The sequence below is a fragment of the Thalassophryne amazonica genome, chromosome 2 (assembly GCF_902500255.1).
Source record: "Thalassophryne amazonica chromosome 2, fThaAma1.1, whole genome shotgun sequence".
Lineage (NCBI taxonomy): Eukaryota > Metazoa > Chordata > Actinopteri > Batrachoidiformes > Batrachoididae > Thalassophryne > Thalassophryne amazonica.
Window position 1 is genome coordinate 40,244,451 of NC_047104.1, and position 24,250 is coordinate 40,268,700.

Sequence of the window (24,250 nt, forward strand, 5' to 3'; positions counted from 1 at the left end):
TGGAGCCCCTCCAACTTTTACCCCAGCCCCCCTCAGCTCCCCCAACAAAAATTTGCTGGCGCCGCCACTGGCCAGATTCCAATATGAATCTGTGCTGGATCCACTGTGGCAACCCCATACAAAACAGGAGCAACCAACAGGACAACTGGTAAATGGACTGCATTTGTAAAGTGCTTTTGTGGTCAGAGTGCTTTACAGTGATGCCTCACATTCATCCATTCATACACTGATGTCAAGGTGAGATGCGGCTACACTACACACCTGGAGTAAGGGATTAAGGACTTTTTGCTCGAGGGCCCTGAGTGATTTTCCAGTCGAACCGGGATTTGAACAGAGGATGCGCTGGTCATAAATCCACTTAACCTACTTGAACATCACCTCCTTTGTTTGTTGTTTTCCTTTGTGGCCAACTAAAATTAAAGGGGAGGGGGAAAAAAGCACCAACGTGTACAGACTTGTCTGGGTGGGGCGATGGTGAGTAGAGTGCCTTGATTGGAGAAAGTAGCATCAACCTAGAACATGGCACCATTTTGGTTCCAACTGTGCTGAACTACTGAATGAACCTTTAATTCAACATTTTTAAAAAATAATTTAACCACATACAGCGACACATCCAGGTACAGGTGTTATCAAAGTAAATATAAAAATAGTTAAGATATCAAATTTACATAAACTTACAATTTATGATGACTTATTTAATTAATTTAAAGCCTGATTTATGCAGCTGCACAGCTGTAACTCTGTCATGCAATGACGTGCATGACAGTTTTAAAGTTCTCTGTCGCTGGATTATGCTTTATTATGGACTAATTAGACCCTCAATAAGCTTTTCTTTTGACAATCATCACCTCTAATTCAAAGGTAAACTGTACAATTTCCTCTTTTAATGACTTTGTGCTGTAAATTTGCAGACTTTTCTGATCCATTTGTAATCAGCGTGCGCACTGTAAAAACTAATATAATATTATGGCAGACGAAGGATTAAAAGCAGAAAATGTGTGTTTGATTTAACAGGTGCCCATCAGACTTCAGGTCCCAGTCGAACACGATTTGAAAAAATAAACGGTCGTACTTTTAATCACAGAAATGACTCCGGTCCCGCTTTCCTCAAATCGGTGAGTGTCATAACTGAACTTTAATTTGTACCTCTGCACACACATACATTGTGATCGGACGGGATATTTTATCCGATGTGAGCGAGATGTATGTAACGGATTAGTTACAGTAAGGAGGCGCCGAACATCTCTGGGGAATCCTGAATCGGGACCTGCACCTCACTTAATGACCGGGTCAAAATTTCCTCTGAATTTGTGTTTTCTGCCAAATTTATTTGATCCATTATCAAAATGTAAATGGCATGCACAGCCTGCAGCCTGAGGCAGCCTGACATGCGCCTCAGGCTGCAGGTCCGAGTCTGAGCACGGTGTGAAAAAATAAACGGTCAGGCTTTTAATCACGGAAATGACTCCGGTCCCACATGTGAGGGGTTTTTAATGGAAATACATTGTGATCGGATGGGACATTTTATCTGATGTGAGTGAAAAATCTGTTGTACAAAATCCGTTATATATGGTGTTTATTAAATGGAAAACAACACAAAAACTTTGGGACTTTTCTGTCCGGTGACTGCAAATATCTGGTTTATACGATGATGGTTTAGGTGAGTTTTACTGTACTTGGGACTGAACAATAAATTTACCTCTCAAAGCTTCCATCCCACAGCTGACTTTATTTTCCCAAATTTTTCTTCTGTTCAAATCTGCAGGGAATCTGTACATCTTGACACCCTTGTTGCGTCTATTTGTGTATCCAAATGCACAACAACCCGGCATTTTCGGCGAATTAATAAATAAAATAGCTGGATTTACATGCAGACAGATTAACAATTATTTTGAACCCAAGGTGGTACCATGAGTCACGTGACCGATTTTTGTTCGACTTGTCATGTCGCCACTCTCTCTAATAAAGGCACTCTAGTGGTGAGTACCTGCAGTGAAGGTGCAGGTTCAGAAGCGCGTCCTGAGTCGTGCGCATGCGCATGTCTCCCTCGCCCACCAGTGGGATGTTATAAAGGCAGCCCAGCGCGCCGAGCCTGGTTCAGTTTCCACTGTGTGGACCGGACCGAGGCGGCCAGGGAGGACATTTCCACGGCCGAGGAGATGGGAGACAAAAAGAAAAGGGAGAAGGATAAAAACTCCTCCAGGAGCGACAGAGTAACTCTGAAAAAAGAAATTGGGCTTTTGAGCGCCTGCGCTATAATCATCGGTGAGTGTGTGACGAACGGGACAGAAGCCTCAGCGCGCTGCTGAATGTGCACATTTATTGACGTGATGACATCATGAAACAGGCAAGGAGACGATCACGAGAGTTTTAGATCTACTTCTGTAGCTTGATTTATCACTCGGGCATATTCGGATTTTTTGGCACACAAAAATCGCCAAAAAATACGCGCAGTGAAAGCCACTTTTACGCACGGACGGGCCTTCTCGTTCGGTGTGCGTGGTTCTGATGTTCGACGTGGAAACTGTTGCATCAGTCTGCAGGCTGCTGTGGTCGGGGTATCGGTGTGCATACGTGGCTGGATGTTGTCGAGTTCAACTTGAAGAGCGCTGACATGTGGCGCACAGACATAAATTCACTCTTCGGCGCATGAAAGAAATCATTGTGTCCCAGGTCGTGCTGCACATTAAAATGTGCTCAAACCTCATGACAGGGAAATCAAATAGACCGAGCGGTTAGATGCAGGAAGCTGAGCTCTTGTAGTTTCCTGCAGAAGTTGCAGAGAGCATCTGTCAGTGTGCAGCACTCAGCACTTTACTGTGCCGCTGAAGTCCGACGCGTGAATCAGCCCAAGATCAGCGTCCGGTCGGCCACATATATTATTGTTGTTATGCAGCTTAAATGGTGAGATAAGCCTTTATCACACTGCCGGGATCTCACAGGCCCTTTTCTCTCTTTGTGACATCACATTGCTTGTCACTTCGGGAATGGATTGCTCACAGATCCCCCCACCTCCCCAAGCAGGTTTTTGCAGCACAGGGTTGGGCTTTTGTTAACTAACTGTTAACAGAGCTATAACCCAGGCAAACATGAAATCTAAAAGTGATGTTTCATCATCCGATTTTACAGGTTTAGCTGAAAAATTTAAAACTGATGTCAAACCAAAGCAGGCAAAGATAAAATGAAACAAATGCTTTCTGACTTGAGCTGCAAGGCTTAACAGAGTATGAAATTACCTGCCATCTATTGTTGTAAACATTTGATTTAAGTCATGTTTTTAAAATTCCAAATTCTTTGACTTCAGTTTCTTAAGTGTGAATATTTTCTGGTTTCACTTCTAGTTTCGGGTCATTATTTCCCAACAATTTTCCTTCTGTTATTTTTTTTTGCCACTTCGTGCTCTAACACAAACCCCCTTAGGGCTGAATAATATAAACAGGCTCTAGTTTCTTTGCTCCTCTGGAACATTAAACGGAACATCTTTAGTTTGTCGACAAAACAAGACATGTTTATTACATCCGCTAAGGATGTAATAAAATCATCTGCATTTATTTATTTGTCTGTCTGTTAGCAGGATTATGTCAAAACTACTGCACAGTATGGAAGATTCCATTAAATTTCGGAGGTGATCCGGATCCGTATTCTGGATCGAGTTTCACATTATATAGGCTTTGAAGGATTATGTCAAACCTACTTCACAGATTCTCACCACATTTGCATCACAGATACATATTGAGCCAGGGAACACTCCATTATTTATTTCTGTTACTGTTTTGTGACCTATTATGGAGCAAACAACAAATCACTTAATCAATGATGAAAATAATCATTAGGTGCAGCCCCAATAACACATAAAATAATAAACCTTTTGGGGTCTCAATTTACCAATCGATTTACACGCCTATCCTCACCTATGGTCAGGAACTTTGGGTCATGGCCAAAAGAATACGGTCGCAGATACAAGCGGTGGAAATGCGATTCCTCTGTCGGGTATCTGGGCTTACACTCCTGGACAGGGTGAGAAGTTCGACTGTCCGGGAGGAACTCTGAGTTGAGCTGCTGATTATTGGCATCGAAAGGAGCCAGCTGAGGTGGTTCAGGCACCAGGTGAGGATGCCCCTGGTCATCTCCCTAGCGAGGTCTTCCAGGCACGTACAACTGTGAGGAAGCTCCGGGGAAGACCCAGGACATGCTGGAGGGATTACATTTCCTAGATGGGTTGGGAATGCCTTGGGTTCCTGCAGGAAGTGGTGGAAAATGTGTAGCTACTTAAGGTTTACCTTTGAAGGGTGTGAGACTGTAATTCATATCTGTGCTTCGTACAGCCAAAGTAGATGTAGGGGATCTAGTGGTTAAGCATTGGGCTTGAGACCAGAGGATCCTTGGTTCAAATCCCAGCCTGACCAGAAAATCACTAGGGGCCCTTGTGCAAGGTCCTTAATCCCCTAGTTGCTCCCGGTGTGTAGTGAGCACCTTGTATGGCAGCACTCTGACATAAGGGTGAATGTGAGGCATTATTGTAAAGCGCTTTGAGTGTCTGACGCAGATGGAAAAGCACTATATGAATGCAGTTCATTTACCATTTAGATGGTCACTCCACTGTGTTTGGCCTGCTTGAGGTTTCTTCCTCACACACACACATACTCATCTTCAACCGCTTAGTCCAGTTAAGGGTTGCGGGAGCTGGAGCCTATCCCAGCAATCATAGAGCGCAAGGCGGGGTACACCCTGGACAGGACGCCAGTCTTTCGAGGTTTCTTCCTGTAATCAAAAAAGGCCTGAGGGAATTTTTCCCTAAACACTGTTGCCAATGACTCGACTCTTGCTAACCACCTCAGTGCGACTTAGGTTATTTGGCAATGTGCAAATAAATTTAATTGAATCAGGGAGACATAATAGTTACTTTGCTAAATGAGGCCTCACTACATCACCAACTGTTTGAAACAAGTGTTTTGAAACACTCAAAGTTGGAGTCAGTACAGGGTTTGTATCTGCACCAGCATGCACATTGCTTGTTTAAAAAAGGTGTTAATTGTGTTCCAAAATGGTTCACGATTATTTTTTAGATGATCGGTTAATTGCTGAGTATCTCGCTGTGGTTAGCCCCTTTGCTTCACAGCAAGAAAGTCTTGGGTTCAAGCCGACCTCTGCCCATTCTTGTAATTCTGGAATTTCATCGTGAAGATTCTTCAGCGTAAAATGTGCAAACTGGTAGAGCCAAAAGACAGACAGATGCACATCAGCTAAACGATGAGTCAGCAGTTGACCACTCTTTACTGTGTGGGATTGAAATCAGCCTTGTGCCGCTGATAATTAAAATGTGACCAGCTGAAGGAACAGATCAAGCTTTGTGTATGACTGTACATTCTTAACAGGCTGTACATTCCATTTTTACTTTATCTGGTTATGACGTCTGATAATCTGGCCATGAGCTCATGCTTTCAACTTTCCATTCATTCATCCACTTATTGCAGGCGCAGCGGCTTATAGTATCACTAAATACACTTTAACAAGGTTACATTGATACAGTAAAACATGCAGTACTCCTGGGACTTTCACAAGTACTGAGTTAAATTTGCCTCCAAATCTGAAGGTTTGAAACTACCAGTAGGACGTCCCCCTCCAAATGCACATGGAGGTGGGCCTCCAGCAAACCCACTAGTGGGTGTGCCCATCTCTAAAATGAACCAGTGGGTGTCTGGGTCGAACTGGACCACGCATCGGACCACCTCGGCAAGCCGGGCCAGGCTCGACAAAGTACACTGTACCTGAGCACGGTCCACAGCTTTCAAACTAGTCAAGCAAATTGAACTTTGTGTGTCCAATGTGCCTGGGCATGGTAAGGATTGCCTAGAGTGAGTACATCCTTCACCAAAGACGACTGGATGGATAATCTGTTGATGTTATGCTCTACGAGGTTTGTTAGAAAAGTATCAGACCTTTTTATTTTTTCAAAAACCTGATGGATTTGAATCACGTGTGCTTGCATGAGCCAACCTTGAACCTTCGTGCGCAAGCATGAGTTTTTTCACGCCTGTTGATTGCGTCATTTGCTTGTAAGCAGCCTTTGTGTGAGGATGGGTGTAGTCTCTTGTATTCTTTGCAAGGAAAATGGTGGAACAACTGGAGCAGCATGACTGCATCAAATTTTGCCAGAAACTGCGCGACAGCCAGGTGGAAACCATTCGGATTATTCAGACGGCTTTCGGTAACGGGCCTATGGGCATCACACAGATTAAGGAGCGGTACAACTGGTTTAAAGACGTCCGCACAATGGTGGAGAGCGCGCCGCGCTCCGGGCGGCCATCAACATGCTGAAATGACCAGATCATTTCGAAAGTGAACGCTGTGGTGATGCGGGACCATTGTGTGACTATCTGAGAAATTGCGGAAGAGGTGGACATCAGCACTTTTTCGGCACATTCCACTGTGACAGAAGATTTGGCCATGAAAAGAGTTGCAGCAAAATTCATGCCGATGGCTGAGGGCAGAGCAAAAGCACCACCATGTTGAAGTCTCACAGGACATGTTGTGACATGCCCACCTCTTCCACAGTTTCTTGGATAGTCACACGACTGAAAAGCCACCGAAAGCCGTCTGAATCTTCCGAATGGTGGAAGAGGTGGGCATCATTTTTCGGAGTCCAGCATGTCCTGTGAGAATTCAACATGGTGGCGCTTTTGCTCCGTCAGCAGCGGCACGAATTTCACCGCTGCTGACTTAAAAGTCTCAGCAGAGTTTGACTGCCTCACAAACGCAGAGAGATCATTCCACAGGACCAGCGCATGATAGGAGAAGACTGTATTTCCCACAGACTTTTTAGTCACCCTAGGAATACAAAGCAATCCTGTGTCCTGTGAACGCAAAGCCTGGGGCAGTACGTAGGGCTTAAGTAGATCAGCCAAATAGGGCGGTGCCAGGCCATGAACAGTTTTATAGGCCAGTAGCGGGACCTTAAAATCTGATGTCACGGAGACAGGAAGCCAGTGAAGAGATGCCAAAATGGAAGTAATGTGGTCAAACTTTCTGTTTGGTGTCAAGAGTCTGGCAGCAACATTTTGAACAAGTTCAAGATCCTTGATTCTGGACTGCGGCAACCCAGAAAATAAAACATTGCAATAATCCAATCTAGAAGAAACAAATGCATATATCAGGGTCTCAGCATCAGCCATAGACAGGATCGAACGAATCTTCACTATATTTCGCTGTTGGAAGAAAGCAGTCCTTGTGATGTCTTTAATGTGGAGGTCAAAGGACAATGCAGGATCAAAAATTACCCCAAGGTTCCTGACTTTGTCCGTATGATGTATAACACACGAACCTAAAGGCCCCTTCACACACAGTGCAAAGTTTGGGTGAACACGGCAAAACAGCGCAAAACAGTTCAAATTAGTGCACCACGAAACATTGTGCCGATGGGCAGGCATGCACATCACACCGCTGATGTGGGATAAATAAAAAGTAAAAACCAGCTGGTATACCTGTGGAACCACATCGTGCCGCTGATGTGGAATATATATATATATACACTCAACAAAAATATAAACGCAACACTTTTGGTTTTGCTCCTATTTTGTATGAGATGAACTCAAAGATCTAAAACTTTTTCCACATACACAATATCACCATTTCCCTCAAATATTGTTCACAAACCAGTCTAAATCTGTGATAGTGAGCACTTCTCCTTTGCTGAGATAATCCATCCCACCTCACAGGTGTGCCATATCAAGATGCTGATTAGACACCATGATTAGTGCACAGGTGTGCCTTAGACTGTCCACAATAAAAGGCCACTCTGAAAGGTGCAGTTTTATCACACGGCACAATGCCACAGATGTCGCAAGATTTGAGGGAGCGTGCAATTGGCATGCTGACAGCAGGAATGTCAACCAGAGCTGTTGCTCGTGTATTGAATGTTCATTTCTCTACCATAAGCCGTCTCCAAAGGCGTTTCAGAGAATTTGGCAGTACATCCAACCAGCCTCACAACCGTAGACCACGTGTAACCACACCAGCCCAGGACCTCCACATCCAGCATGTTCACCTCCAAGATCGTCTGAGACCAGCCACTCGGACAGCTGCTGAAACAATCGGTTTGCATAACCAAAGAATTTCTGCACAAACTGTCAGAAACCGTCTCAGGGAAGCTCATCTGCATGCTCGTCGTCCTCATCGAGGTCTCGACCTGACTCCAGTTCGTTGTTGTAACCGACTTGAGGGCAAATGCACACATTTGCTGGCGTTTGGCACATTGGAGAGGTGTTCTCTTCACGGATGAATCCCGGTACACACTGTTCAGAGCAGATGGCAGACAGCATGTGTGGCGTCGTGTGGGTGAGCGGTTTTCTGATGTCAGTGTTGTGAATCGAGTGGCCCATGGTGGCGGTGGGGTTATGGTATGGGCAGGCGTCTGTTATGGACGAAGAACACAGGTGCATTTTATTGATGGCATTTTGAATGCACAGAGATACCGTGACGAGATCCTGAGGCCCATTGTTGTGCCATACATCCAAGAACATCACCTCATGTTGCAGTAGGATAATGCACGGCCCCATGTTGCAAGGATCTGTACACAATTCTTGGAAGCTGAAAATGTCCCAGTTCTTGCATGGCCGGCATACTCACCGGACATGTCACCCATTGAGCATGTTTGGGATGCTCTGGACCGGCATATACGACAGCGTGTACCAGTTCCTGCCAATATCCAGCAACTTCGCACAGCCATTGAAGAGGAGTGGACCAACATTCCACAGGCCACAATTGACAACCTGATCAACTCTGTGTGAAGGAGATGTGTTGCACTGCATGAGGCAAATGGTGGTCACACCAGATACTGACTGGTATCCCCCCCCCCAATAAAACAAAACTGCACCTTTCAGAGTGGCCTTTTATTGTGGGCAGTCTAAGGCACACCTGTGCACTAATCATGGTGTCTAATCAGCATCTTGATATGGCACACCTGTGAGGTGGGATGGATTATCTCAGCAAAGGAGAAGTGCTCACTATCACAGATTTAGACTGGTTTGTGAACAATATTTGAGGGAAATGGTGATATTGTGTATGTGGAAAAAGTTTTAGATCTTTGAGTTCATCTCATACAAAATGGGAGCAAAACCAAAAGTGTTGCATTTATATTTTTGTTGAGTGTATATATATATATATATATATATATATATATATGTATATATATATATATATATGTATATATATATATATATATATGAGGTCTCTTAGATAATAAACCGACCCTTTTATTTTTTTTTAACTATATGGATTTGAATGACATGCGATTACACCAATCATGCTTGAACCCTCGTGCGCATGCGTGAGTTTTTTCACGCGTGTCGGTGACGTCATTTCCCTGTGGGCAGGCCTTGAGTGAGATGTGGTCCCGCCCTCTCGGCTGAATTCCTTTGTTTCACACGCTGCTCGAGACGGCGCGCGTTGCTTTATCAAAATTTTTTCTGGACCTGTGAGGAATATCCGAGTATTCGAGAAATTAAGCTGGTTTTCTGTGAAAAGTTTAACGGCTGATGAGAGATTATGGGGTGTTTCTGTCGGTGTAAGGACTTCCCACGGAGCGGGACGTCCTGCAGCGCTTCCAGGCGCTGTCGTCGGCCTGTTTCGAGCTGAAAACATCCTAATTTAAGGCTTAATTCACCCAGGACATCGTGAGAGAACAGAGAAGATTCAGAAGAGGCCGGCATGAGGAATTTATGCGGACATTCCACTGTTTAAGGACATTTTTTTAATGAAAGACGTACGCGCAAATTCGCCGAGTCGTTTCCGTGACGACTCGGCAAATCTGTGTGCGCCGCGACAGGAAAAACACCTCCGTGTTGAAAACCATTTGTAGAATTCAGGCGGCTTTTAATGGCTTTCAACAAGTGAGTAACTGAGAAATTGTTTAACAGCTTGGGCTGGTGTTTTTCCTGCCGCGACCCCCGCGGTCGGGTCCAGCCCGACATGCGACTCTGCCCGCACGTTCTTTCATTACAAAATAACCGTTAACAATGGAATGTCCGAATAAACTCCTCATGCCGACTTCTTCTGAAAGTTCTCTGTTCTCTGACGACTTACTGCGTCAACAGAGCCTGAAATGTGGAAGTTTTCAACTTGAAACGGCGAGACGCTGCCGCCTCGAAGCGCAGATCGCCGTCAGGCGCCGTGGACCGTCCTTAAAGCGACACTACCAGACCAAAATCTCTCATCAGCCGTTAAAATTTTTACCGAAAACCAACTGAATTTATTGAATGGTGTCCACTCAGTTGTGCCTTACAGTTTTGAAAAAAATTTTATCAAACAAAGCAACAGTCTCTGAGCCATTCCTAAACAATGAAAAAAATCGACGAGCAGGTGGACGACTCCTCACTCAAAGACTGCCCACAGGCGAATGACGTAACCGACAGGCGTGAAAAAACTCTCGCATGCCCACGAGGGTTCAAGCATGTCTGATGTAATCACACGTGATTCAAATCCATATGGTTTTTGAAAAAAATAATAAGGTCGGATACTTTTCTAATAGACCTCGTATATATATATATATATATATATATAAACACCACCCACGGGATTCGTAAATTTCACTGCCAGCACGACAGTGATTGTCTGTAGACTGTTGTCGTTCCAAGGGTGCGAATGGCCACACATTTTCTAAGGGCCAAACGAAAGGTGTTAGATGTTCATGAGTGTCAGATGGAATTTGGCCGACACCTGCCGCGAGAGGGATTAATGGGTTCGCACAGCGCACACTCTGTCTTTCAGCCATTGGTGTGCACAAGTAGTCATAGAAACACGTGTACAAGGCGGTCGAAGCAGGGATGATTTTACACGTTTTGCACATGATTCCTGCTTCATGCGCACGTCGACCAAACTTCACACTATGTGTGAAGGGGCCCTAAAATAAGCGCTAGCTGGTCAAACTAATGCCGATGTCTTGCTGGACCAAGAACCATCATTTCAGTCTTATCAGAGTTCAAAAGGAGGAAATTACTAGACATCCAGCTTCTCACTGGTGTAAGGCAATCCTCTCAGGATTTTATATGAATGAGATTACCAGCAGTTATCAGCATGTACAATTGAGTGCCATCAGCATAGCAATGAAAGGCAATCCCAAAAACACTGCAGAATATGCCGAGGGGTGCAAGATAAAGGGAGAAAAGCAGGGGGCTTAGGACGGATCCCTGTGGAACCCCGAATTTCATATCACTAAGGCTAGAGGTAGTGTTATTGTGCAAGACACATTGAGAACGACTGGACAAGTGTGACGTCAACCATGCAAGGGCAGTTCCAGTAATACCAAAATAATTCTCCAGCCTATCGAGTAAAATACGATGATCCACGGTGTCAAACACAGCACTGAGATGTAACAGCACTAAAACTGTAATGGTGTCTGAGGCCATTGCTCACAGAAGGTCATTCACTACTTTAGTAAGAGCTGTCTCTGTGGAGTGATACTTCCTAAAAGCATACCACAGTGGCTCAAAAAGATTATTCTCTGTAAGGTGGTCCACGAGCTGCCGTGAGACCACTTTTTCCAGAGTTGTAGAACAAAAGGAGAGATCTGATATCGGCCTATAATTTTTCAATATACCAGGGTCAAGATTAGACTTCTTAAGTAATGATTTCATCACTGCAGACTTGAAACATTTCCGAACAGATCCAGAGGCTAATGACAGATTAATAATTTCCAGCACAGTCGGCCCAATAGTGGGCCACAGGTCCTTAACCCCTTCTAAACCTATATATCCCATCGATTGGAAATTTCACTTTTTATTTGTGAGATACTGACAAGCCAAAATGAGGAGGGTGGTAGGGGGTTAAACAGTTTTCTTGGTATAGGATCAAATAAGCAGGTTGTGCTTTTTGTAGATGTCACGAGTTTCATCAGTGCGCGTAGTGAGATACTGTCAAATTCTGTAAATCTAGGTAGCATCTCAATGGTAGCACCACCTCAGTAGCAGGGTGCAGTGGCTGAGTTAAGTCATGCTGAGAAATGCTCGACCTAATATCTTTTCTTTTTGAAATATTCCAGGAAATCTTGTGCTGGAAAAAGGAGAGTGACTAACAGGTGGCTATTGTGCAATGAATGAGAAATGCTACCGTGTCAAAAAAAACTTCTGCGTTCTGTGAAATAGCTTTGCAATCTGATGGAAGCACAAGATATCCTTAGGGTGAAAGTGTAGATGCCTTATTTTCTGATTAAAACACTTCTGGGAGGTGTTTGAATGTTCAAGTCCTCCTCTTTAATTTGACAGCAGACAAGCAGAGGATTTGACTGATGGGTCGCTGGACCAATCAGCATTAGCCAGTGAGATTACACTTTTCCCCCACATAATGTAGGAATTTGTCTTTGTTCTTATACAGATGTGGACAAAATTGTTGGTACCTAGCAGGCGTGGCACAAACTGTATGGACACAACTGCAAACTCACATGACTAATAGAGTTCGAAAGAGGTTTAATGGGTACAACAGGCAGGTGGTCGGTACACGTGTGGTCCAGCAGCGTGGCAGAGGTAGCAGACAGACAAGATGCTGAGGCGTAGTCAATAAACAGGCACAGGTCAAAATACACAGTGTTTGGGCTATCAGAGGCAAAACAAACTCGAGGTCAAAAACAGGCAAAATCAGAATACCAACAAGCAAGACAGGACAAAACTAAGCACGGGATGGAGGCTGGAAAGTGACATGAAATCAACAATCTGGCAGTGAGCAGTGAGACTGTGAGGGCTTAAATAAGGAGCAAACTAATCAAGGTGATGTGAGACAGGTGTGTGGAAGGTTCTGGAAAGAGGTGTGGTTTAGTGAAACAAAGAGGGAAGAAAGGCAAGAGTGTGCGGGAGGGCAAAAAAAGCAGTGCAAAGCAAGTTAAGTAAGTGACAGAAAAACTAACTGTAAATAATGTGACGTGTTCCAGACAAACAATAATGTGTGAGCAAAACAAACGTGGCAAAACTAAGAAATACTGTGACTAGTCTAAGAAGCGGAAAAACAAGAACCCTAATATTAAACCAAACTAGGATGGAACTGATACTGACTGAGACATAAAAGTGAATACAATAAATGATGAAGAAAAAACAAACTACTGGTATAACAGAGAATAAACAGACCCGGTGACTACAGAATACCATATTTTCTGCACCATAAGGCGCACCAGATTATAAGGCACGCCCTCAACTAGCGGGTACTTACCCCTTACAAAAGGCGCACGCTAAAACATATAGTCTACAAAAAAAAAAAAAAAGGTCACGGAAGCAAAACGGTGAGTTTATTTGAACTTTTTAACAACTTTGAACTACCAGTATTTAACAATATGGTACTCACATTATTTTTTATTATGGTTCTGTCACAAATCCATCGAAGTCTTCTTCTTCTGTGTCTGAATTGAACAGCTGGTCTTCTAGCTGTGCCAACCTTGCTTTGTTTCTACGGAAACTCCGTTTGGTCTTTTTAACTTGGCACAGTTCATTTTCTTGTTTCCTCTCGCAGCTGCTCTATTCCCATGAACAACCGCGTAACTAATAGCCTGCAGTTTGAATTGTGCCTCGTAAGCATGTCTCTTCGCTGGCGCCATGTTCGGGGGTCGTTAGACAAACAAATGTTGTTTTGCAGGATACCTGTAGTATACGGTAACTACCGGAGGAGTGGCGGAGGTAAGTGTACGTACCATGGACTCACGGGCTCTTCTCTGATTGGTTTATCGCTGGCAGCGTACGTACTCTACGCTACCAGCGTACGTACTTTACGTATTACGTAATGTTCTCCGATTGGTTTATCGCTACCAGGGTATGTACTCTACGCTGCTAGCGTACGTACTTTACGTATTACGTCCTTGTGTCAGCGGGAAATGGTCCGATATTCCGACGGTCAAAGACAACGTCTGTCGTTTTTACAGATTTTGGAATTCAGTGCGCACATAAGGCGCACCGGATTATAGGGCGCATGGCCGATTTTTGTGAAAATTTAAGGCTTTTAGGTGCGCCTTATGGTGCGGAAAATACGGTAATGCAATAAAACAAGATAACTGATAAACAGAAGATGCAATAAATAACAAAAGGAACATAATCAGATAAAAAACACTTGAAGATAAATGATAACCAAAACTTGTGACTAAAGTATAATACAATAAATGTGTTATACAGAATTAAACTAAGACTAAAGCAACATACGGAACTAAGAGTGAAAGCAAATAATAAACAATAAAGCAAAACTAAATACGTGGCAAAGAAAAGATACACAGAGACTAAATGAAACAATATCAATCATAAGTGAAGCAAGACCACGGCAACCAGACATAATATAAATAAAACACTGAACATTCAGAACCTGGAGAACCCAAAACCTAGTTTAATTTATTTATTTTTTATTTTAATGTATTTATTAATTTATTTTTCCTAATTTATTTATTCAGTTTGTTCAATAACTATGAAACCTTCGTACATATTTAGGAACATTGCACAAGTTCATCCAAGCAAATAAACGTTTTTGAAAAATGCACAATATAAAGTACATAACATTTGGTGTTGCCAGAGAACAACTGATTACTTGTCTGACACCAATCAACAGCATCCTGCTCTGCTTGTACCCACTTTCTGTTTTATGTGCAGCCATGCATGGCACGCAGTATTTCATTTCTGTCAGGAGTGAAGGCAGATTTCATTTGTCATTGCTCATGGCAGGAGAAATTGTTATACTGAATCAAAAGCAAACTTTTTATCTTTGGTAATTTAAGCCCACAAATTGCTGTTTAGCCTCATTAGCTTTGGCATGAAGCAGAAAGAGGTGATTTTCTATTTGATTTATTTATTTATTTATAATTGGCTGTGGCAAAGACTTTTCAGTCAAGCCTGGTAGGTAAATTCAGTGGGCCATCCTATCACAACAGTGTCTTGTCAAGGCCACAGGTGCATAATGCCCGTTTCTCAGGGACGAGATGAGATACAGAAACATTCTTTTCTGCACAGACTTCTGTTGTCCTGACCTATCAAATGCATCAGCTGCTGGTTACTGAGATACAATGATGCACCTTTTCATTGGGGTCAGACATAGACTTGTGGTCATTTTTGGAACTTTGCATCTCTTATTTTGTGTCTGTTATCCACACTGCAGCTTCTGTGGCCACTGATGGTGAGGTTTACACAACCCCAATTCCATTGAAGTTGGGACATTGTGTAAAATGTAAATAAAAACAGAATACAATGATTTGCAAATCCTCTTCAACCTATATTCAGCCTAATTGAATACACGACAAAGACAAGATATGTAATGTTTAAACTGATACTGTTTTTGTGCAAATATTTGCTCATTTTGAAATGGATGCCTGCAACACGTTTCAAAAAAGCTGGGGCAGTGGTATGTTTACCACTGTGTTACATCACCTTTCCTTCTGACAACACTCAATAAGCATTTGGGAACTGAGGACACTAATTGTGAGGGTCATGATTGGGTATAAAAGGAGCATCCCCAAAAGGCTCAGCCATTCATAAGCAAAGATGGGGCGAGGATCAAAACTTTGTGAACAACTGCGTGAAAAAATAGTCCAGCAGTTTAAGAACAGCGTTTCTCAATGTTCAATTGCAAGGAATTTAGGGATTCCATCATCTACAGTCCATAATATAATCAGAAGATTCAGAGAATCTGAAGAACTTTCTGCACATAAGCAGCAAGGCCAAAAACTAACATTGAATGCTCCCTCAGGTGGCACTGCATTAAAAACCGACATCATTGTGTAAAGGATCTTACCGCGTGGGCTCAGGAACACTTCAGAGAAGCACTCTCAGTTAACACAGTTCATTGCTACATCTACAAGTGCAAGTTAAAACTCTACCATGCAAAGCGAAAGCCATACATCAACAACATCCAGAAACGCTGCCGTCTTCTCTGGGCCCGAGCTCATTTGAAATGGGCAGACGCAAAGTGCAAAAGTGTGCTGTGGTCTGATGAGTCCACATTTCAGATTGTTTTTGGAAATCATGGATGTCGTGTCCTCCGGATAACAGAGGAAAAAGACCATCCAGATTGTTACCAGCGCAAAGTTCAAAAGCCAGCATCTCTGATGGCACCATCAATGCTGAAAGGTACATCCAGGTTTTGGAGCAACACATGCTGCCATCCAAGCAACGTCTTTTTCAGGGATGTCCCTGCTTATTTCAGCAAGACAATGATAAGCCACATTCTGCATGTGTTACAACAGCGTGGCTTTGTAGTAAAAGAGTTCGGGTACTAGACTGACCTCCCTGCAGTCCAGAACTGTCGCCAATTGAAAATGTGTGGCGTATTATGAAGTGCAAAATACGACAACGGAGACCCCGGACTGTTGAACAACTGAAGTCGTACATCAAGCAAGAATGGGAAAGAATTCCACCTACAAAGCGTTCAATGTTGGTTTTCGGCCTTGCTGCTTATGTGTAGAAAGTTCTCCAGATTCTCTGAATCTTCTGATAATATTATAAACTGTAGATGATGGCAGCTTCAACAGTTAGTGTCCTCAGTTCCCAAACGCTTATTGAGTGTTGTTAGAAGGAAAGGTGATGTAACACAGTGTTAAACATACCACTGTCCCAGCATTTTTGAAATGTGTTGCAGACATCCATTTCAAAATGAGCAAATAATTGCAAAAAAACAAAGTTTATCAGTTTGAACATTAAATATCTTGTCCTTGTGGTGTATTCAGTTGAATATAGGTTGAAGAGGATTTGCAGATCATTGAATTCTGTTTTTAATTACATTTTACATCTGTGAAACCACTTTTTTCCCAGACTTTTAGAACAAAATGATAGATTTGGTAATGGCCTATAATTTTTCAGTGCACTAGGGTCAAGATTAGATTTCTTAAGTACTGATTTAATCACTGCAGATTTGAAACATTTAGGAACAGATCCCGAGGTTAATGACAGATTAGTAATTTCCAACACAGTAGGCCCTAGAGTAGGTCACAGGTCCTTTGTTGGTATAGGGTCGAATAAGCAGGTTGTACTTTTACTTTCATTAGCACGCCCAGTGAGATGCTATCAAATTCTGTAAATCTAGGTAATATATCAGTGATGGCACCCACCTTGATAACAGGGTGTAGTGGCTGGATAACGGCATGCTGGGATAACCTAATGCCATCTATTTTCTTTACAAAGTAATGTAAAAATTCTGGGGCCGTAAAAGGAGGAACCTTGAATTATGCTTGTTTTTGTTGATCAAATCAGAGTAATAGGCCCACTTTGTAGACAATAGTGCATGCCTATAGTCTAAAATAGCATCGCACCACGGGAGGTGGAATACTTATAGTTTTGAATTACGCCATTTTTATTCTAGACCTCTAGCCTTATGCTTGATCATTGTGATGTTGGTCACAATGGTACATGAACACAAGTTGCTATCTATTGAAGGTTTTTGACAGTGCCATCAGTAGGCTTGTTCTGACGGCAGAGTCCATTCCAAAAGCAGACTGCAGTGTGCTGCATCAGTGTCAGGCATGGCATCTCACAAACATTCTGGCACCCCGCGATCTGTAGGTGTCAATCCTGCGTGCGATGCCATCCGCACCTCGGATGGCATCGCACCAAGAGTAGAATCATTCGGCTGGAAAAGTACCCTTAAGGTATAATTCAACAGCATTAAATCAACAGGAAAGCAGAGAAAATACTCAACATCTCAACTTAATTGGAATTGGTGTTGTATTTCATTAAGATCAGCAAAGCTTGGTAATTTTTTTATTTTATTACTGTATCAAATAACATTTTGTGGTCTCTGAGTAATTTTAGCACAAAATCTGCCCTGTGGCTTGAAACTGGAGAAGTGGGTAATCCTTTTTGCATTTGGCTGTTACCATGATAACGCTTCAGTTTCTAGTGAAGTGTTCAAACAGAGCAGATAAAAACTTGTGCCTTGCAAATAATTTGGCATACTTTCAACTGCCTGTGGCAGATAGCTAGTTATTTTTACGATGGGGATAGACCGGTCGTTCAGAACCAGAGGTGGTTACGTGGTGCGATGCATGCTGCAGCACGCTGCACCAACCTGGCATTATTTTGTTACTTTCTGAGCATACACTGAGGTTTTAGGTTGGCCTGTTGATTGCTTTTGAAAGAACTTCTGAAATAAGTAAATAAAATGATTTCTTGCAAAACAACAATCAGCAAAGTTGATGAGAACATTGATAGGTTTGATTGCTAACAATGATTTAATTTGACAAAGACTTTAAAAAAGTGAACTTACCTAAATAAGTGACTAATAATAGTAAAGATTATGTAGATCAGTGATTCCCAGACCTTTTCTGAATGGGTCATGTCATCCCTTTGCAAAGCTAAATTGATTAAATAAACAACAAACAAAACAACAACAAAAAACACAAACAGATATATATTTTGAGCGCCTGACTTGTTAGACATGTATTTTTGTGCATTGGAATAATCTCATTTCGCCTTTCCTGCTTCTGTCCAGCAGGAGGCAGTGATAGTTTGTCTGGTTTTGGTGGTGTTTTGTCCAGAAAGACGTCAGACTCAGAGACGCCACCACGTGGGTTGATGATCCTGATTGGCTCATGTCGTGGGGTTCCACCAATGTTAAAGCGGAAGGCGTGGGGTTTTTTCTCTGCTCTCCTGCCCCGAGACGGAGCTCTCAGTGCAGTTGAATGAGGAAATGTGAGACTGTTTACTGTGGTTTTCTGCAGATATGTACACCAAATATGACCGTAACATTCACTAAAAAACATTGCGGAAATTATTAATCATAATTCTGTGACCAAAGCACTGAGTGCAGCCTTTTCCAGTCGTTCAGAGTCACTGAGGAAGATATGATGATGTTATCAACAAGCATTACCGGGATTGGTTGATGGAAGCTAATTATTTACCATCGGCCAAATTTATATCGTGAACCGAATATATAATTTATACCGCCCACCCCTAGGTTCCAGCCCAAAAAACTGTTCAAAAAACACCAAAATCCTCATAAAACTATATATAACTATAAAAATGTGAGTTATTTAATTTAGAAATATTATATAAAGTACTGTGCAAATGGTTTAGGCATATTTTAGGCACATTTAATGCATTATAAATGCATTAAAAACTATGAAAACTGATAAAAATCCATAAATAAATTAAATGTGTCATGAATTTCAAGTGTAATGATGATAATCAGTATAAATTGGGGTCTATTTACTTTTGATTTTTTTGTATATAAGTTGCACCAGAGTATAAGTTGCAGGACTTCAAAAACTATTTTAAGAAAAATGACACTTAAAGTATGAGTAATTATGTTTTACAATGATTTTAATATTGCATGAAAATTTGCAACTGTGTTTGTGTGGTATTCTATTCAATTTAATGTATTGCATTTATATAGTACCAAATCACAGCAAAGCTGCCTCAAGGTGCTTCACACAAGTAAGGTCTAACCTTACCAACCACAGATCCAGTCTTAAAGCATATTCCGTTTTGCAACTGCCGTAATCGACCTTCATTTGCACTTGTGTGTAGCCGCACAGGCATCAGCACCACAGGCAGGGGTCCCCACGCCGTCAGTGGGCCTTTCACATGAAGACTGCAGCTTGCAGCACCCACCTCAGGTCTTCCACCTCATAGTCCGCCTGGGCCCTTCAGTTCGGATCCATCTGTTCGTACCTCGGACAGAGAGAAAAAGAGCAGAATCAGTTGGTGAGAAAAAACTACACCTAAGGTATAAATCATCAGCAGTAAATCAACAGGAAAACAGAGAAATTACTAAGGTGATCACCGTCCGCTAGCCCTAAGCATCACTCACAGACCCAAAATTTAGATAAAGTTGAGGCCAAGACCTGTTCCATTGCTAATAAAAATGACTTTAAAAAGATAGGAAGCATAGTACCATACTATGTCAGTATGCTGGCTATATGAGAGGGAGAATAGATGTGTCTTAAGTTTGGACTTGAAAGTTTCTACAGAATCTGACTGTTTTATTGATGCAGGGAGATCATTCCACAGAACAGGGGCAGAAAGCTCTATGACCTGCAGACTTTTTATTCACCCTAGGGACACAAAGTAGCCCTGTGTAGGGATGGGTATTGATAAGATTTTATTGATATCGATACCATTATCATTTCCGCTTATTGATCCAATTCCTTATCGATTCCCTTATCGATACCTCTTGTAAATTTTCTGTGTCCTAAGGCTTTACAGGTTTTCTATTTTTTAGTTTTTTATTGAGTCTTAAAGTAAATAAATATAAAATTGGTCCCTGGATCCTTAAACTCTGGACATAATAAACTCTACATGGTGGATCTTGATCTCTGGACATAAATAGAAATCAACAAAATCTGTAGTTTTTGTCAAAAGTATTTTCTTTCAGATATTATTGGCATGAATCTCACTCCATACCTCTGAGTTGAGCACTTGCAGTTGGCTGTGTTGCACGTCAGCCACACTGTAATTCATAAAGAATGCAGGACGTCTCCTTTTGAGAGGAAAAAACATTTTAGTCGATTGTAGTTTCTTGGGGCCATACTAAATACGAAATGGAGTGAAATGGGGCATAATGGGGACTGAAAATCACGAAATGGGGTAAAATGTAACAAAATGGAGCAGAGTAAACCAGACTGACTCCAAATAATTACTTTTATTTAATTATTAAGCTTTTGTTTTTTGTGAGATGCGCTCAGGACATGTAGTAGGGGCAGCAGCACCATCTGGCGTTCAAGAGATTAAACTTCAGTCAGTGGGTCAGTCTGCTACATTTTGTTACATTTTACCCCCATTTCATTATTATCAGTCCCCATTTCATCGCATTTTGCTAAAAAAATTCACTAAAAGTACTTAACTGAATCATATTTGGAGTCAGTTTGCTCCATTTCGCTATGTTTTAACCCCCGTTTCGTTATTATCAGTCCCCACTTTGCTCCATTTCGCTTAAAAATAATTAAATAAAAGTAATTAATTGAACCATATTTAATCATATTTGGAGTCAGTCTGCTCCATTTTGTTACTTTATACCCCTATTTTGTGATTATTAGGCTCTGTTTCGCCCCATTTTGTCCATTTCGGATTTTAGTATAGCTGGTTTCTTGTCTGTATTACAACATTTGGAAAGAGGTGTCATTTTGTTTAAAGCGGCAATTCGCTTTGAAGTTATTAATTCCGACCGGACTCCAACGTGACTCGGCAGGAAAAAAAGGCTATTGATGTTGGCAGATCGAATCATTTCTTAACAATACCCGAAAAGAACTGGTTCTCGATACCCAACCCTAGTCCTGCGCCTTGAGAAAGCAGAGCCTGGGTTGCTACATAGGGTTTAATTAGATCACCTAAATAGGGAGGTGCTAGTCCATGAATAATTTTATAAGTTAATAACAGAACCTTAAAATCCGACCTCACAAAGACAGGAAGCCAGTGAAGAGATGTCAAAATGGGTGTAAAGTGGGTGAACTTTATACTTCCTGTCAAGAGTCTGGCACCAGCATTTTGAACCAGTTGGAGACCCCTAATGCTGGACTGCGGTAAACAAGAAAATAGAACATTGCAGTAGTCCAACGTAGAAGAAAGAAATGCATGAATCAGGGTCTCAGCATCAGCCATAGATAGGATGGGAGGAATCTTCGCTATATTTCACAGGTGGAAGAAAGCAGTCCTTGTAATATCTCTAATGTGGATGTCAATGTAAGACAACATAGGATCAAAAATTACCCCGAAGTTCCTCACTTGATGTATGACACACGAGCTTAGGTTAGGCGTGAATTGACCAAACTGATGCTGATGTCTCACTGGACTAAGAACCATCATTTCGGTCTTGTCCGAGTTTAAAAGTAAGAAATTTCTACTGACCAGTACACTTACAAAGAAATTACAAGTATTATTATTATTATGGAATAAAAAATATAGCTCACATATTCACTTTTGTTGGAATTAATTTTGTGTTGACATGCCAATAAAAAAGGTGGTGGGGAGCTTCAAACACTACTTTTATTATAACTCTGGGATGCCTAAAGCTTTTGTATAGTTCTGTATATATAATAAGCCTTGGACTGAACATCGATGTTGGTTGATGTAAATTTTTTGAAGATTGTTCAGTATGTGAATTTCAACAAAATATACACTGAACAAAAATATAAACGCAACACTTTTGTTTTTGCTCCCATTTTTTATGAGCTGAACTCAAAGATCTAAAACATTTTCTGTATACACAAAAGACCTATTTCTCTCAAATATAGTTCAGTATGAGTACACCCTGTCTTCACTGCGTGTGCATCATTTCTGAGAGTCAGCAGCGATTCACCTTTTATCACCTAGTTTCTGCTTAAAACTGCACTCCAGTCATCATCTGTCTCAGCCACAGATGTATGAAGCTTTTGTACAACAATCATTTCCACATAAATTCAGCATTATTTCATAATAAAAGACGGGGGACCAATCAGAGTGAAACAGCAGCACGTCCGAGTCTGACTCTCTACACCCAAAGTCATCAAAGGGAATAACGTGATTCTTAACCATCAGATGACAAAGTAAAACCTCTTAATCAATTAAAGTCAGATATAAGCAGAATCGAGGTGATAATCGGTGAAGTGCTGCTGACGCTCAGAAATTATGCATGTGCTGTGAAGGCAGAGCGGACCGATTTTTAGGGGGGGATCATTCGGTCGGCGACACCGGAAGTGATTTTGCCGTACCGAATCAATTCTTCCCCCACGCTATTTTAGATCACATGAAGTACCCATTCAAAATGGTGGCGCCCTTCGGTTCTAGGGGTTGTCATGGTGGATGAGGTGAATGGCATAGGAGGATTGCTTTATTGATTATTTGCACATCTGTCATCACCCGAACAGCTCGTTAGGCCTTTGGCCTCATTCGATGTTAGGTATTATACAAATAATGAATGTTTATGAGTTCAGTGGTACGAATATTTCATGAGGTGAAAGATGAAACGTTTCAGTCAACGAGGCAAAGCTGAGTTGACTGAAATGTTTCATCTTTCACAGAATTAAATGTGTTCCATTGTAAGAATGAAAAAAACATTATTTGATTTATATAACGGCTAATATAGATCCTAGTCATTTGATATTTTATTAATTTATGAACAACAGAAAAGGGACTTGCATTTTGGCATTCCACTGGTGCTAAACACGAAATTTAAATTGGGGTCCAAAATTGCGACGATGTAGTCCGTGATGCTGTGCACTGACTTGATGTACTTTCAAAAAAAGAAAGACTTGGCGTAGTTCCTCAGTCCAGTGAAAAATCACATAAGAAATTTGTCCAACTTTTCATCGTAACAGCTCTTCATGCCTCCAGGTGGCTTACAGCGTAGGGGATTTGTTTTGTGTGTGTGTGTGTGTGTGTGTGTATTACAAGAATTAGCAGCGTCAGTTAGCTCCTTCCAATCGTCATCTGCCAGCCAAAAAAAAAAAAAAAAAAACACTCCCCAATGTTTAGCTAAACACGACCCCCGGTAGTGTGAGCAGGTACGGTGGCCAGGGCGTGAAATAGCACATTTCACATAGTACCAAAATTGCACACTAAAAAGAGCTATTGCATGGTCAATGAAACACAACGGCAAATGATATGAATAATCCATGTCATGTGACATACAACCCACCAATCAAATGACAAGGATCCATTCAGCTGTTATATAAAAATAAATATTTTAACTGTTCTAGTTGCATAGTACATCATAAAAAGCAGTGCAGCCAAAGCATACGTAAAACTCCTGCTGCAACAAACCACTGGTTTGGTGCAAGTCAAGTTCCTTTGCCTTGACACGTCCCCCGCCCAGTTTTGAGTTTCTGGCATAACAGACAATACAGCATTATGTAACTCACTGTGGCCTCTACAATCAAATGGAACAGTGACAAATTTGACGTTAGGGGACCCCCAGCACCCTCACAACCATCACCAGAACATTACTGAGCTGTTCTGCCAACAAAACTACCAACAGACATGAGAGGACAGTTCTGTTTGTCCCAAACTCCTTTGGAAAGGATGAAAACACACAGAATGTTTGTTGTTGCAGCTGCTACTTCTTAATTTATTTATTTTTTGCTCCTCAGGAGGTGAAATCTCAGTGCTGGCCTTAATTTTAACAATTAAACCAAAGTTTTAGATGAGATTAATCCATAAGTAAACCAGAACTGGACTGATGACTGTAGGACACTGTAGGCTGGCACTGGGGGTTTAGTGTTGCATAAAGGAACATCAGTATCACATCTTTGTATCTACCTGAATCTGAATCTAGTTTATCCTCTTTTTGGATCTTGTATTTTATCTCTGTGGATCCTGGCGTTTTGGAGCACTGT

General features: G+C 41.8%; 1 protein-coding gene across 1 annotated transcript in view; it reads left to right on the forward strand.

The window, feature by feature from the left end:
• The first annotated feature begins 2,062 nt into the window (after positions 1-2,062).
• Positions 2,063-24,250, forward strand: part of slc7a10a (solute carrier family 7 member 10a) — a 113,013-nt gene continuing 90,825 nt past the window's right edge. Inside the window, exon 1 of the mRNA XM_034185275.1 lies at positions 2,063-2,265. Within this exon, the coding sequence (XP_034041166.1) occupies positions 2,160-2,265 (106 nt within the window). The 5' untranslated portion in view covers positions 2,063-2,159. The remainder of the gene's footprint in view (positions 2,266-24,250) is intronic.